The sequence below is a fragment of the Coptis chinensis genome, chromosome 9 (genome assembly GCF_015680905.1).
Source record: "Coptis chinensis isolate HL-2020 chromosome 9, ASM1568090v1, whole genome shotgun sequence".
Classification (NCBI taxonomy): domain Eukaryota; kingdom Viridiplantae; phylum Streptophyta; class Magnoliopsida; order Ranunculales; family Ranunculaceae; genus Coptis; species Coptis chinensis.
Window position 1 is genome coordinate 73659781 of NC_141464.1, and position 17134 is coordinate 73676914.

Consider the following 17134-nt stretch of genomic DNA (forward strand, 5'->3'; position numbering starts at 1 on the left):
TAGTTATACCATTGGTAAATGGTCACATGATATATCGTTGCGAGTGAAGTAAAGGATGTCTGCGCGATCTGGATCGAGGCAAATATCTAGCTCTTTCATGGGGTTTAGAAACAAATACCACACACTAAGATATTGAGAAGGCGGTTCTCATCACGCATTACATGTATATAGATATACATGTAAATGTAAATTAGCAATCGATCTGATGCAAGCATTAAGAAAATATAGAAATTTAATAATGACTCTGTGAGCAACCTCAAGTGCACATACTCTATTAGGCAGATAAGACTAATTTGTATGGAAATTTTACCCGATGGAAAAAAATCAATTTGCTTGGAAAATTGCATGCAGTCTTAGCACCCACCATTGACTAAGAGAATCGCTTAAAGTTTACTTGATTTGTTGATGAGAAACTCAAATCAGGTTACCATACCTTTATGCTCAAGAAGAGCTTTAACGTCTTATTTGTTCTCCCAAAATGCGCCTGTAAAATTGTTTTCTGAATGTGATTAGTAGTTGATATGTGAACATGTGCAATAAAGGATGACCTAGGTACATTTACATGTTCCGTGGATGCATGGATGCTTGCAGTTTCATGTTCCTCAGATAATAGCTCATCGGGCCATTTGCCCATAAAGCCGTGAGTAAATAGATTTTTCTAGACATTTTGCGGGATATGCAAGCGAGTCAACAGGACGTGAGTAGATTAAGAATGATTAAGAAGATATCTGACTGGTAGGCAGGCATTGTATCCTTCTTCCACCTAAGAAATTCACAGGCGACATTATTAATGGTGCTTCTCTAGGGTATCTGGCAAAAGGATACCTAGCATAAAACTAATGGAGCTGACTTGGCAGAAAGGCAAGGTTTTAAATTGAGAATGGAGAATAAGTTTGGTAACTACTGAGAATGCAATGAAACCAAAGAAAGATTCGTGTTGGGAAGCCTATGGTATTTTGGTTTTGATGAGGATGGATTGACTCCTAACATTCCCCATTATACATTAATAACAATGTATTAAGGTAGATATTAAGGATTTGGGATAATAAATATGAAATCCAAACTCAGTATACCTTGAATTGCAGAGTACTGGGTGCTAACTGCTATACCAGGGTGTTTGGGTGTTCAGTGCTATTCAAAGACGCATTATCAAGTTGCTATTGTATATATTTGCATTCTCAATAGTGGCATCTGGCTCGAGGGGTCTCCTTTTTGATGGCCATCCCGCCTCAAGTACTACAATGGGAATATTGGTGAAGTTCAAGTAGGCCATCGTAAAAGTAAAGCCGGTGATCAACCACAAAGATAAAAGACATTGTTGTAGTGGAGAAGAGATTAGAGTCCAACGCCTCTTTGTTTGGAGGCAATGGACGGAAGAGTGCATAGTCCAGTGGAATAACATCATTTGACTGCATATAATCATAGTAAGGGTACACATTAAGCAAAGGAGGGGAGCCGCTGGTCCGCAAGAATTTGAGCAAAGGTACCATATTTGGATCCCATGAGCGGTGAAGAAGGCCTGGGAGGGTGGAAACGAGTCCAGGATGATGGAAGACGAGTGAGGTGTGGAAACTTTAATTTGGTCATCAAGATTTGATGCAACAAGGGCTGAATGGATGAATTTGAGTGCGAGAAACAAGAACAAAAGATTAGGAAGGATTGTCGAACCTCCGAGCCTACCGCAATACCGGTGATGTTGGTAGTCGGGTACATGAGCAAAGAACATTACGCTACCCGGTTGGTAGCAGTAGCATTGGACTGCCCTACACCAAGGAGCTCATTGTTGGGGACACTGATGGTGACATGGATGCCTGAGTTGGCAAGTGCAAGGAGCATTGCGTGGTTAGCATCATAGAGACGGACATGTCGGATCTGGATGGGCCTTCGCCAGCCAAGAACCACCGGGTAGGGTTTGGCATGTCAGATAGGTCTGTGCCAATGTTCACACCGATGAAGGCATCTGCTCCATCGAAAAAAAACACCAAAAGTGCAGAAAGATTAGAGTATGATCATGATGGTTGCTAGAAAGACAATATAAATTCTCTCCATCACCCGGAACCCAATGGCATGCATCACATAATTTATTGGATTGTTTTTCAACCACAAAAAAGCTACAATTTGTGGCAATATTCCCTTCTTTGAATCATGGATGCATGGACAAATTAATACAAGTTAGGCCCTGGTTCTAAATAGCAACAGTCTATGTCAACATTGATGGACACATCCTGAATTAAGGAGGATTAGAGGAAAAATCTGACAAACAATAGGATCTTGGGAATTAGAGACATATAAAGTTATTAATTCACACAATCTTATCTGCAATGGAAACAATAATATTCTTATCTTGAAAATTAATAATGCAATCCATCACTTTCACATTGGATTGATTAACCACCAAATTTTGCATATCCAAACAATAACAATATACAGTAACATGATAATTTCTTATTTTTCAAAATTATTGTGATTATAAGTTCGGAGTTGAGCTAGAATGCCATTTCCAATGAAGCGGATAGGTGGGGAGTAGGAGGAATCAATGAAGTGCATTATCGCTGCCCTTCGGAGGGAATAGATGGGCTAAGGCAGTGCCGATCGAGATGGGAAAGTGGTCAGGGAGGACCCTTTTCGGTCATATCATGGATGTCAAGCATACAAGCAGAGAAACTATAAGTTAGGGAAGGAAGGCAAGATAGAAGAAAATCTTACAGAACACCTTCTTAGGTAAGAGCATACGAGTAGAAGATAGTACCTGGCATACCTGACTCGAATCTGACAATACCATACCATAATCAAAAGGTACAACGGCCCGAGCGATCAAAATCTCATCTTCATACACATCATACCAATCTTTGCACTGCAACAGATAGAGAAGCAAATATAAGAAATTGCAAACAGTTATTATGGAAACCAAATACAAGTTCATAAGCAAAACACTTTAAAATAACGGACCCAAATATAGTTCACTAAACTAGCGATCCAAAAATTCTCCTTTATCTAAATGTCGACTCAATGCAAGATTCGGTATTATGGTCATATTGCAAAGACGAAAGTAGTAGAGCCACTTTGATACATCCATCGACCATTAACTTTATAAGTTTGAAGTGTTTGAGTACTTACTCAAATCACTCAACACAAGATGTGGTCTTTATGGTCATGTTGCAGTAAAACAACAAGTAAGACCTCTCGCCTACATCCATGACCTTTAAAAGTTTAAAGTGTTTTGTAGGAGGGACATAATTTCGCCTACATCCATGACCTTATGATTTTCTACTAAGGGATACAATTTCCAAGAAAATGATAACACAAAACATTTAGAGAATAATTTATTCAATCAAAGACATGAGAGGTCATTATAAGTGTACAAAAATGCCTACCTCGAAAAAAGGTGTCACCATATCTTGAAAAGTTAAGGTCTGCAGATTCGATGCTCTTGGTCAGTAAGTTCCTCAGATATAGAATACCGTTGGTCAAACATAACGATAACTACTGAATTACAAAATGTGTTTTAAAACCACCCAAAGACAATAATACCAAGCATATGCCCATATCATGCACTAAACCTTAAAAATAGTTATATCAATTAAAATCGAATAATAGGAACTCACCAAATCACCAAAGATTATCCGGATATACCGGACCATCAGATCTGCAAATGAGGAAGGGTCCAGAGGAGTCGCTATATTCCATTTTAGGGTCTTGATCCCGTGCCACTAAATATACAAGAAAAAAAACAAGACAAATCATTACCTAATTTGAAGAACGAAAACATATAAAGAACAACAAAAAACATTAATATAGTCACTTCTATCTACTCCGACTCACGCCATAACTCTAACCATGGGACACATCATTCTTGAGAAGCAAATGTAAGACTCACCATTAGATGATTCTGAATCTGAAATGCCAACCATCTTCTATGGCGGGGTTTAGCACCATTAGATACAATGCTAATCTCGGGCCATTTTCCAAAGAAAGGACCATACATCAGAACTCCAAATATCTCCTTGATGATTAAGGAGCTCTCCTTGAGAATTCGCGGTACCGATCCACAATCCCCAACAAAAGGAATAATTTCAATATGTGATATATAACGTAAGATGCTTTTTCAAGTTCAATGTCGTCCAAAATAAACTAAATCAAGCAACTCAAATTTGAAGTGTGAGTGTGTTTGTGTATAAGTCGTTAGTGTGTGCGTGCATGCACCAATGGATGTTCTATAGTCTCTCTACCCCTAGACTCAACTTGAAATTCCATTTTTCTCCAATGCACCAATGGATGTTTTATAGTATCTCTACCCCCTAGACACCAATGAATGTTTGAGCTCCAATAAGAAATTCCACTTTTTTCTCCAAACCCAAACCCAACCAAATTTGATGTGTGAGTGTGTTTGTGTATAAGTAAGTTAGTGTGTGTGCATGCACGCGTGATAAGAGATGATCGATGTGGGCTACTTCATGTTCTAATCTTTGCCATGAAAGGGTGTCGGGTAACTTCGGTGTTTGTATGGAAACAAGTTACGATCTATCATACATTATTATTAGTCATAGACTTATATCCATAAAAAAAGATATAGTTATTGGTTTATAGCAGTTCCACAACATCAAGCCATATATACAAGATAGAGAATAGAATCAACTTCCAAATGTATCAAATAGTGATCAATCTATAAAGACTGTGGTAAGCATGAGGTTGGATAATAGAAGTGTCGCCAGACTGATGCTCACAAGCGGATTAATCACAGCATACAAGGCTCATATGTGGCATGGAAGCACGCTCGAGGTTCTACACACAATTGTTTCAGAGGGTGAAGGCGGTGCTGCTGTTATACAAAGAGGCATGTTTCTAAATTTCAGGTGTACAAGCCAAGGTGGAGTCCCATGGTCACCCGGCACTTGGGTTCTCCATGATGTGTGAGGAAACGCAGAAGACTTTATCGACGCAGGTCATCTATCAATTCAAATTATAATTTTGTAGTTAGAAAGCACTTTTCAATAGAAGACAGTAGAACTTCTCAATGCAGGTAGAGTTGGTGAGCAGGAATTCAGACGACATGGTCGAAGTTAAATACATTGTGACCCCAAGATCCGGATGTGTTAACCTCTATAAGTGGTGATTACAAACTATAGATCTTGAGCTCTAGAGGTGATGGGTCTTTGTTGAGCCATTTAAGCATGAGCAGCCCGATGCAACTTATGCTTTGTTGGGCTAGAAGGTTCAAATAAATTCAAGCAAACCGCCTTTTGTGTGACATTACACCATCATTCCTCCAAGATCGTAAAAGCGTAACAACGGAGCCTTTCAAGGACTATTTTCTAGCGGGGAAAGAAGGATCAAAACAAGGTTGCTTGAACTAAACAAAAACACGAAAAACGTAAGAAGAATTGGAAGGGTAAGAAAAGATAATTATGGACAACCGACCGAGGAAATGAGCGGGATATACACGGTGCACCTCGGGAATTCACATTTATTGACAATGTACTCATCCAATAAATAGGACTTCCCTTGATCATTTCTTATTCAACTTATCTTGGTAGTACACGTAACAAAGAAAAAAATTAACCTAATGTGTGTTAGCGATAATGTTCAATATAATCGAGAACGATAGCAAACACTTCCCATAGTTTATTACTTTGACCCAATTCTTCAACAGAAAACGATGAAAAAAAATTTAACCAATTTACTTTTGGTCTTAGAAGTTCCTTTAATCTGAATACGTTTCATGACTTTCATCTATTATTTATACGATAAAATTTCAAATCATTTACTTCCTAAAATGTATGTGGCCTGCTATATTAAGAGTTGTCTTTCTACTGTAATACAACAAGGTAGAAGAAACTCAGTTGCAGTGGGGAGTAGTGGGTTTGAAGAACTATACATTTTCAGTCCTGGATCAAATTACGAATTGTATGGTAACTATGCATTACTGCATGACAGTCCATCGGGCAAAGATCTTTGAAACCAATTGTCTTGAATCCTAAAGGTGTATGGAGGGGCGAACACTTTCTACATAATCCAAACCTCTAAATCGTACAAAGGGAGAAAGTTACTGATCGAGACCAAAAGTACATTATCTGTTTCGTTGTTGCAACTCTATCAATTAACCAAAATGTTGATTCTGAGTTGTAAATTGCTTCAGAATTAAGAAGGAAAAGAAAAGAAGGACCAGCATGTATTTGACACAAAGAACAAAGTCAAGAGAGTCAACAAATAGATTGTCTTAAGAACACCAAGCCACGTAAATTGTTAAGCTACATTTCACACACAAATTTTTGAGTAACAGTAACCCAGTTTACAGAGCTGTAAAATTGTTCGTGAAACTGGTACAACATCAACAAGCCAATCAAGTAGGAATGAAATGATGTCCTACTTCATAAGTGTCCATCCATGTGATTGACAATAGGACTGCAACTAAGATTATGAAAAACCAGCAAACGAATTTCAGAACCACCTTCATAAAAGTATTTTGTTTGATACAACGACTTCCGACTACATCCTTACGTCCAAACTCTATGACACTAGAAACTTGATCATTAACATTAAAAACGTAAGCATTCAAGACGCGGACTTCCATTGAAATTGTTTAATAATGCTTTTTGGATATAGGCATATGTAAGTCGATTGTTATTTTCTAATTTTAGTACTTGCTTTAAACTGATTTTGCCTTCTTCCCTGTTAATAAGACCGAAGTTCCCTTTTGTTCTTAGGGTACTTACACTTCTAATATTTGGCTTTTGTAGATTATTTATGTAATTGTTGATATGCCAAATAGTTTTTGCTATAAACATGTTACTTTTTCCTTAGTTGCTATACTCTAGATATCCAACTCATATCCCTATCTCATGCTTTCGCAAATTCTACTATCAGTATAGATGACTACAAGAAAGAGTCCCACCATGCTTTAACTTCTAATTGTCAAACAAAAAAAAATTATAGATATGTTCAAAATTAGAGTCGTACTAATACTGGAATTCTAATGAAATAAGAAAACCTTTTCTTATATATATACAAAACATACGATCATATCTCCCCACTCCTAACGCATATAAAAAACACAAGTAAACTTTTGGTTCTCAATTATTTTTTCTGATATACATGTTGAATCAAATATTACATATCTAATTGAATTGCTCTAAAATTTTTCATTGTATAGAATAGAAGATATTGAATTAAGGCTACAGAAAGAGTAACACAAACGGTTAAGGTAAACAAATTTTTATTTTTACATCTACTTCAATTTTATTTATTAGTATTAATAAACATGTTTTATTTAATCAATGAATTCAACATCAAAAATATATGTTATTGCCTTCTATTAGTTTGTGTTCAAGTACTACTAGAGTTATTGTGGTTAGTTAAGGTAAAAAAAACATGCACATAAACTGAAACCTAGGACACCAATGCAAATTGATACAAATAAACTGTTAAGCTAAAAGTTGTGTACCTTAAGCCGAGCATGCAAAGTGAGCAAAATATCATTTAGTAGTGTTGAAGCCCAAACTAGATCAAGATGCTCAGATGCGATTATGGATCCCAATTCATCAAAAGATTCATATAAACTTTGCATCCAGCTCCAGTTACTATTCCCATCATGTAGTTAGGCAGCTCTCTACAACAGCAACGCAGCTAAACGCCTTAACATAATAAGAATGGCATACACAAAGTGAGAGAATCCGTAGTCAAATTTCACCATATAATGCTATTGTCCCTAAAACAACTGAAATCACGACAAGAAAAGGGAAGGACAAAAGGAAGTTGGATATGGTGAATGCACCAACTCCATAGTATCCACTGAGCCTTTCGCGACTAAAGAACTGTATGAAACAGAAACTTCAAGATTTTAACAAGAGCTACAACCTTTAGAATTTGTCTTAAAACTATTTCGCTACGATAGAATGTTGTAATGTTTGCTGTGTCAGCTAAATGCATTAGACACACTTAGGGTGTGATGCTTCTATAGCTGGATGCCTAATAGGATGTAAATCATCTTAGTAAATTCTACTTAATTGAACACAAACTGGGAAACTACGTCAATGTGGGATTTATTCAGTAACTAAAAGTAATTTAGTGGAACCAGGATTACTGTATTGAATTTTGATTTTTTCATTCATAAGAAGGGTCTCAGACCGATTCTTGATACAATCTCAAGAGGAGAGGTCGAGAGAAAAATGGGATAAAATAAAGTGAAGCGTGAAGTAAAGATGCCATTAACGTAAGTATTTGACATATACAAGCTACCTATAAGTTTTCAAAACAAATAAGTTGTCTGACAATAACCAGTCTCCTCAAGAAGTATCATGAAGGATTTGTCTGAGCTTGAAGCTTCCAATCTGATTTTCTACACTAAGAAAGCAGATTTAGGAGGCAACTTACATGTAATCCATTTTATAAAATTGGGTATGGCTCAAGAGGGTTGAGCATTCTATATCTATAACAGATGGAGCATTTCTCATTGAAACACTAAACTTGGCGGGACTAACTATTTACATTATACAACTATTAAAAGAAAAGATTGCCGAGAAAGACATAAGTAGAGTAAATCCAAAGAACTATGGATAACACACCAAATTTTTACGACCACTTCTTAGCCCCGACTCCAACAACTCACCACTTTTCAACAACAATATTTTCTAGATGAGTTCCTAGAGAGAGAGCCTACCACCAAATTTTTGAATTCCCCTGACAAGAGAATCAACAACTCCCCCACTTCCATGAAGAAAATACTCAAGTTAACAACCAAGTTTATACCATTCTACAAACATATCGATAAATGGTGAGACTGGATATCCTAATTGGTTGACAATTTGTAATTGTTCCCGTTTATACTATAAAACATTTTGTTGTCGTTACTATCACATTCCAAATCATTAACTAATTTAATTTTTAAAATGCAGCTCATGGAGTATGAAACCAAACACAATATTTCACTCAAGACAGCGTTGAGAGAAATTCTCATCAAGGAAAAAATCCAGGGAGAACCAGTTTACATATCAAAGATTGAAAACAACCGATACGCTGCAGATGTCATAATAGATTTGCCGATAATGAGAGAAATCTTCAAAAATCCAAATTATCCTATAAGCCAATCATTTCCGGGAACGTATCAAACTAAGAAAGTGGAATCAGAAAATGCGGCTGCAGGAAACGCTATCCGCTTCCTACAGCAGATATACAAATTTGAGGTTTTAAACATCAACCACAAAGAAGTCATTACTAAACGTGAAGAGCTACATGAAGCAAATACTAGAGAAAAACAACTTCAGCAAGATATTGAAAACTTGAGAAAAGAAAATGCCTATTTGAAGTCAATAAATGAAGCATTGCTTATAGGAGGACCAAATTGGGATATGGACTACCTAAGCATCCCAAATAATTCATCGGATGAGGATGAGGATTAGCGTAATGTTTTTCAAGCTGAATTCTATATTGGATGAGGATTAGCACAGTGTTAGATACATCAAATTTATGTTTTTGTTTTTTCAATTTGAATTATCTATAGTTCATCATAACTTAATGAAATATTTATTTTAGGACATATACAGAGTCGTTCAGAATTTTCTTTTGATGACATTAAGAACCTGTTTTGGCTTGAATCCACCTAAGGTCATCTGAAACAAAACCTTTTGCTCCTCACGTGTTAGCCTACCCCCATATGTATGACCCCCTAAGTCAGTCTTTGAGATACATGATCTATGTAAATAACAACATTGCCGATCAATTGTCCCTAGCATAAATTAGAACACAATTCGAAACTCTTATGATTTGCCTTTCAAATTAACAATAGATATTTACCGTTTCTATAAAATAGTTACTACATATCTTCAGTTTCATGGGTACTATCTCTATTGTCTGGGAATTGTCGTCTATTGCATATAGCTTAGGTTTTTGTATTGAGTTTTCAATTGGTGTGGTATATTAAGCTTCTTTTGGTATTGCAAGACGAGTGGGTATTAGGTGCATCTTCTAAGTGAAATGACACCAAATATTGGTTGTACTCTCAACAACATCATTTGGCACATAGTCAAAATCGACATGAACATAAGTATTTCTCCAAAACTTTAGTTTATTATTTTGTCTTGATGCTACTAAAAATATATTATGAATAATAACAAATACCTTCTGGAGACGAAGGGAACTACTCCAAATGTCAGTCCAGAAGCAGCTTGAACAAACAAAGAAAAAGCAATCATCATAGTCTTCGAAGCCTCCTCGGTGTGGTCACTCTACAAAGCAACACACAAACTAGACCTCCAATTGTTTGCACCACCTAGAGGCTCCGAGCCTACCTCTCATCCCATACCTCTTAGCCATCATATCGAGAGATTAATCCTCCACCGTGTCAAGAAATGAAATTAAGCTAGACCAAAACTTGTTTGCAATGATTCCGCAGTTGAAGCTTTAGATTGAACCTGTCATAAAAGTATTGTGCAATTATGTTGTCCAATCCCGTCGATTCCACTCCAAAACAATACCCATAAGTCAAGGCCAAAATCCACCTTTCGTAATTGGTGACCCGTGGTTGAACACACCGCGACTATTTATCTTTTGGTCTCTCAACGGGCGGCTTTGAATGCATCACCACCGGTAGAGCACAAATCAATGTCCAGAAGGTTAGCATTGAACTTCACGATGCTAACAAAGATGGTATGATGTTTAAAGCATTACTCTTAAGGGTCCAAGAAACTTCGGTGACATTTATGATAATGCCAAAGCTTCGCCATTACAGGCAATTGAATCGGCTTTTGAAAGAAAGCAAGTCGCGTGGGAAAACAGATAGCGATTTAAATTTGAATTGAATTTTAGATTCAATACCAAGAATTTGTTCGCCCAGCCCAACACTAATAGTATACTTATGGGTTTCTAAACCCAATAGCTTCTACCTAATTAAAAAAAATATATCTAATTTAAAATAAGGTGATTTAGCTTTAGGACGTCCCAATAATATGGGTATTTGCGTTGGACCCAAAGTTTTACGTTTCAGAGCTTTAGGTAACCCTATCGTTAGTTAACGATTCATTTACCAAGTTTGACTGTCTATTGTGGTGTGTCTGGTGTTATGCCATTTCAAAATGCAACAATTACCCCTCACACATTTTGCACGTGCCCACACCATAAAACTCAAAAATTATTTAACTAATTATTTCATTCTTCCTCTTCTCTATTATTTACAATTATTTATTGACTTCATTTTATTATGTATATTGCAGATAATGGCGTATGAAAATTACAGTTTATGTAAAAAAAAAATGCTAAAGGAAATTCTAGAAGCAGGACTTAACATTCAACAAGATCCAGTATACAACACAAAATTAGAGAGCGGACGATTCAAAAGCACTGTGACATTAAAGGTACCAAAAGACTTATTCTTTAACAGTGAAGACGTCATAGTTAAAGAAATTGATGGAAGCCCAACATATTCTGTTGCAAAAGCAGAGGATTCAGCAGCTTTTCACGCAATACAGTTTATAAAGGATGAACGTGATATAGAAATTGAAGACTTCAATTTCAAAGAACTTATGAAGAAAAGAATAGAAGTTGAAGAAAAGCAAAATCAACTCGATATCCTCAGAAATATTATGCTAGATTGTTTGGTTGATGATAAACACAACAAAGATAAAATATATTATCTTGAAGAAAAAATTAAAGGAATGAAAGGCATGTAGAGTTTTATAATAAAGAAAAGAAAACCATGAGGATTAGTACTTTAATACCAAAACTTTATTATGTTGGTCACATAGTATTTTTTTAATGGCCGAGGTTTAACGCTTTTTATTTATGAAAGTTTGTAACTATTGAGTCAGTTAATTTTTAGTTTAAATTTATAATATTAGCTTGCCATTCCTGCATAACAATGTGGTCAATATCTTTGATCTCCAATTTCAACATGAACATTGGTTAAATAGCCATTCTTGCTCTTTGTACTCCCTCTACATTGCCCAAAATCCATTTCCACAACCTTGACATTGTCTTCAATCTGTCTATCAATGTACATGCAGAAAAATCATATTGATGATTAAAGGGCGAATAATTTGTATTTCTTTTATTTATAAGAGAGATTCTCCCATCATAATAGTGGATATGCTCTTAAGTAGTGCAAACTATTTTCAGTAGGATGCATGTGGTCATTTTATTTATATAGAAATAATTTCATATCTGTGTTATAATTTCATATCTGAGAAACGACAAAAATAAGTTCATATCTGTGTTATAATTACAAAGCAAATACAAGAGCTTTACCTTTCTGACAAAAAAAACAGTCCATATCCACATCTGTATTTAATTTAAGAGATTTAGACGTGAAATCAAGTGGTATGTTGAAATAACCCTTTCTCAAGAAAAAGTGATACACCAGTTGACCGAACCCCAAGCATTCTCATAGTAGATATAGCAGCAATTCCAAAATTTGCTGAAATTTGGGAAACAAGAACTAAGAAAGATCAAGAAATATACTGATCTAACACAAAAAAGCTACTTCGACACAAATTTTCATACATTTAAAGACATCGGTAGGTTATAGAGAAAATATACGGGCGTATAACTCGATGTTTGCTTTCACATCAACTGGAGGAGTGATTGATAAAAAAATAAACAACGGAAAGGGGCCATATGTTTATAAGATAAGTGAGCAGAATCATCACAAAATTGGAACCTTGCTACCAATTCCAAGTTAGCTTTTAAATTTGGCCAGTTATACATATATACAACAAATGAAGTGCAAAATATTAGATTGTTTGGGTATGTATAATTTTCTTTAATGAACAATGCAGAAAATAATTTGACATTTGATTTTTCTTAATAATTTTGTGATTACATGTCATTTACCTGTTAATTTTGTTTTTGTTCTTTATGCCAGGTCAGATTCCTAAATTTGGCCAATTATACGTATATGTTACAGCCAATGAAGTGCAAAACAGATTGAACTCTTTTAGTAAAAAGATTGAAAAGAAAAAACCGTTAGATCCAAACATTATAGCAGGACTCATTGAAATGTTAAATGAAAACAACATAATAGCTGAGAGTTACATAATGGCCAGAGATAGATTTATAGAATCTGAAATCGCTGATGTTAGTATAAGACTCATTAGTACAAGACAGACTGACGGAAGAGTATACAATATGCCAACTTCTAATGAGGTAGCCGGTCTCATTGTTGGTAATGAAGATGAATCTCAAGGTCACCGTCACGTTGTTGTCGACAAGAAAGGATACGGCTTGAAGAGGATCGATGAGACTTTTCCAAGTTTTATGTCAATGCAATACCCTATCTTATTTCCTGATGGAGCTAATGGGTATAGGGTAGTAAAGTTGGTAGGAGACAACATGTTACCATAAGAGAGTATTATGCTTTTAGAATGCAAATGAGAGCAAATGAAGGACTAACAATATTTAGAGGTGGTCGATTGAAGCAACAATTTTGGGTTGATGCATACACTGCTGCTGAGGAAATGAGGCTTTCGTGGGTTAGAAATAACCAACATACGATTCGTGTTGAACTATACCAAGGTTTGGTTGATGCTGTTATTTATGGGGACCCTAAACCTGCATCTGTTGGTAGGCGATTAGTTTTACCATCGTCTTTTACAGGTAAGTTCAATCAAATCCCAAATACTCACTTGGAACCTTTGAAAATGAATATATAATGACAAATGATTAATTTTACAATTGTTTTTTATAGGCGGTCCAAGATATATGGTTCAAAATTATCGATGCCATAGCCATTTCAGATGGGCTGGAACTCCTGATATTTTCACCACATTTACTTGCAACCCCAAATGGCCTGAAATTCAAATGACATTGGACAAGGTTTCTAAGGGACTAAAACCTGAAGATGCCCCTGAAATTGTTGCTCGGGTATTCGAAATAAAATTGCATGAGTTAATGACTGATTTGCAACGGCGTAAACATTTTGGTAAAGCTTGGGCAGGTCAGACTTTATGTTTAATTCTTTTGCCTATAATTTATAAAATGCATAAGCGTAGTTCCATTTGGGATTAACGAACATGTATATATACATTTCAATAATAGTAGTTCATACATAATTAACCCAAAAATATTTGGAATAATGGGAAACTTAGAATGAAGAAAGAGTGTTATAGTTCAAAGAGTCAATTTGCACCTACTATAGATTTTCAAATCTACTAGTTTAGTAAGCCATCAGTTGGTGGCATAAATAAAGGAAACTTAGACATACCTCTTGCTTGGATCAACACTCCATATTTAACACTAGGCCAGATACGAAATCGACACACATTGAAGATCATATGCCTCACTTCTTGCTATATCACCGCGTTGCATTGGATACTTCGTATCCGTTCAATTTACATGTATAAAAAAGAAAGAAGGGATCGACTTTAGACTCCATGCGCTTGAATTTAGCATTGGAACTATACCAAAACACAACAACATCCTTAATGCCCTAAAAGCTTAATACTGAATAGAATTGATCAAATGTGTACCAAACAAAACTTAGTAAGAAATCTTGAAGACGCCAACAACCAATAAAACTCTTGGTCTATACTAATTTGTTTTACTATTGTCTACGTTTAGTTTGCACAAATTGGTGAGGATATAAACAAAGTCCTGGGAAGCATTTTGTTATGGTGTTTGGTAATGGTTAAAAATGAGATGGATATAGACAGAAAACATAACAAGCAATAAAATACAATTAGAAAATAAAACCATCAAATCTTAGCACAGCTTGATCAATGATCACGTCATATCAAACAATGGATCACTTCAGCTTAGAAAAAGAAGCAACCTGAAAGAAAAAGCACCATGCTAATCACTTAAATTAAACTTAAGAAAAAATCATAGTAACAAGAAGCTGTAAAGGATAAGAAAAAACATATAAAAGGAGCTGGCAAAAAACATACCTTTGAGGGGGTTGGTAAAGTAATGAAGAGAAGATGATGTTAGGATAGATGAGAGCATGTCTCTTTTCTTCAAACCTTCATAGACAGGGAGATTTAAGCTATTTATAAAAGATTCTAAGACAAAAGATGTGTGCAAGTCAATGCTATGTACAATCCTGAGAAATGTGTATTTGTTATTAGATGTCTCTTCTTTTTAAATAGATTCTACCTTCAGTATTTTTTGTAAAATAAGGTTAACCTTTGAGAAGCTTCCTTTCATCAGACAACTGAGATATAATGTAAATAATAGTTGCCGCCACTGATATAGGGCTCCTCCTGTAAACAAGAAAAGAAACAGATCAACTTTACATTTGAGGCAGAACATTGGTTAAAAACCACAACAAGAACAGTTCAATAAAACGAGGCAAATAAGTAGATAAATGAAACCTGCAAGGTGCAATAGATTTATTCCAGCCGAACATCACATGTGAACCTAATATGCTGTAATAAATAATATGACTATACATTACGTGTTTAGGCGGACATCCTTACGTGGAACATTGAATATTATGAAACTTGCGCCGAACATTGTTGTATTGTTGCAAGCTTTATATTTTTATATTGTTTGCAGTAGTAGGTATAATCAATTATAATTAAGTTTTTTATGCTCTTACATGAAAATAGGGAGATCCCAATATATTTAAATCGCGAACGCGTTGAGTCTTCAAATGCTACTTTGCAATTTTTGAATTTTACAGTTGAGTGCATATATGTAACTTTTGGAAAATTTTAATTTAGTTTTGTAGTTAACTACCGCCTTTTTGGAGTTTAGACTTCGTTTGATATTTTAGAACATTGACATAAGATTTGGGCTACCATTTTGTATGTAAAGTACTAATAATTTTGTAATCTATTAGCTTTTTGGATGTGTCCATAACCATGTTTTACCAACAAACACGGGACCATTCTATAGATCGAGTTGCAGCTCAATTAAGTTATTAAGGTACATGTCGGCAACTCGATGGTTATTATAAGATCTAAATATCTCAAAGAAATAAGTGTATGTGAAGTGGATCCAAATGTTCAAAGCTTCGACGAGGTTCAATGTATGGACCAATAATGCAAAATTGAACGTGCAACTCCGGATCGTAATGACCAAAAAGTAATTTATGTAAGGTGACCAAGTATATGTTTGTGTAGGATTTTTAGTAAGCATGAAACCGGAATTGATGTTGATAGCAAAGAGACCAACATTTGTCAAGTAACACCATAAGTTGTCATTGTTCAATTTTTTACTTTTATTGTTTGACATCCAAAACATGTATTACCGATACATTAACATGTTGAAATTTTATTTTTGTTAGATGAACATAGTTAGTAATAGGTGTTAATATGTTGTCCATTATCTCCATCTTCTTTTTGAACCATATATTAAGGTGGATAGTTGGTGCTACAAAACCCAGAATTGGTTTCAACTTGCAAGTCTATCAAAGAAACATCACAACAAATAGAAACAACGCATATAGTTGGTTATCTTAGACTTCTCAATTAATCAAGTACATCAATGTCTTTATAACTAACTTAGTCCCGTCAATTTTTTTATATTATTAGGTAGTAGTAGTATTAAGCCAAAAGTAAACCTAAATCAAACATCTTATTAAACTTAATAATTACCAAACAGTCTATCTTAGTTTTACCATTAGAGTAGTATAAAACACATATATAAAAAACTATTCGATCATTATACATTTTTTAAATTATTTACAGATTTTGATTTATATGTTGAATTATATATTTCAATTTAAAATGGATTTGAAAGTAAGATTTTTGATACATAATAATAAAATGAAAAAATAAATTATATAAAAACGGTCCCCGTTCGTTGAACGGGTCCAAAAATCTAGTAAAGCTCAATAGCGCAAGCTGTCAACCGTGTAGGACCGATGGTGCAAAGAGACCCAACCCTCGCTTTAGCGCAATTCTTCACGGCTTAAACTACATATTCCACGGGGAATATTTATAGTAGAAAATATGTCTGGTAGTTAGCGATATGGGACTATGTTTCTATTCCGAATTCCGAACTTTTATGTAGAATATACTATATAGTCTATGAAGTGTGAGGGGTATAAGTAGTAATGTACATATAATATAACCTTGGGATGAAATGAACGCCAATGAAAATGTCACCAATCACATCATAAAAATTTCTTCAAAAATGTGATAAGAACATGACACATATTGAAAGATATTGGAGTTAATACATGGTTAGAGTTTCAACTGGCACT

The 17134-nt window shown here is 35.1% G+C and overlaps 1 protein-coding gene, 1 long non-coding RNA gene and 1 pseudogene across 3 annotated transcripts; 1 reads left to right on the forward strand and 2 right to left on the reverse strand.

Moving 5' to 3' along the window:
- Nucleotides 1-1029: 1029 nt before the first annotated feature.
- Nucleotides 1030-3911, reverse strand: LOC147477957 (glucan endo-1,3-beta-glucosidase 3-like; annotated as a pseudogene).
- A 772-nt stretch (nucleotides 3912-4683) lies between these two features.
- On the forward strand, nucleotides 4684-5956 carry LOC147477958 (protein NDH-DEPENDENT CYCLIC ELECTRON FLOW 5-like). Its single transcript, XM_086586125.1, has 2 exons — nucleotides 4684-4911; nucleotides 5798-5956. Exons 1-2 carry the CDS (start codon nucleotides 4684-4686, stop codon nucleotides 5954-5956), a joined length of 387 nt encoding a protein of 128 aa, XP_086442251.1.
- A 6297-nt stretch (nucleotides 5957-12253) lies between these two features.
- LOC147477959 (uncharacterized) lies at nucleotides 12254-14957 on the reverse strand. Of its 2 annotated transcripts, XR_015209021.1 has the most exons (3): nucleotides 14871-14949; nucleotides 14189-14298; nucleotides 12254-12403 (listed from the first exon to the last, which is right to left on the reverse strand). It is a non-coding gene; the product is annotated as an uncharacterized LOC147477959 (long non-coding RNA). The 2 variants fall into 2 exon arrangements; XR_015209020.1 differs by lacking the exons at nucleotides 12254-12403; nucleotides 14189-14298 and adding an exon at nucleotides 14492-14755 and having other exon boundaries at nucleotides 14871-14957.
- Nucleotides 14958-17134: the final 2177 nt, after the last annotated feature.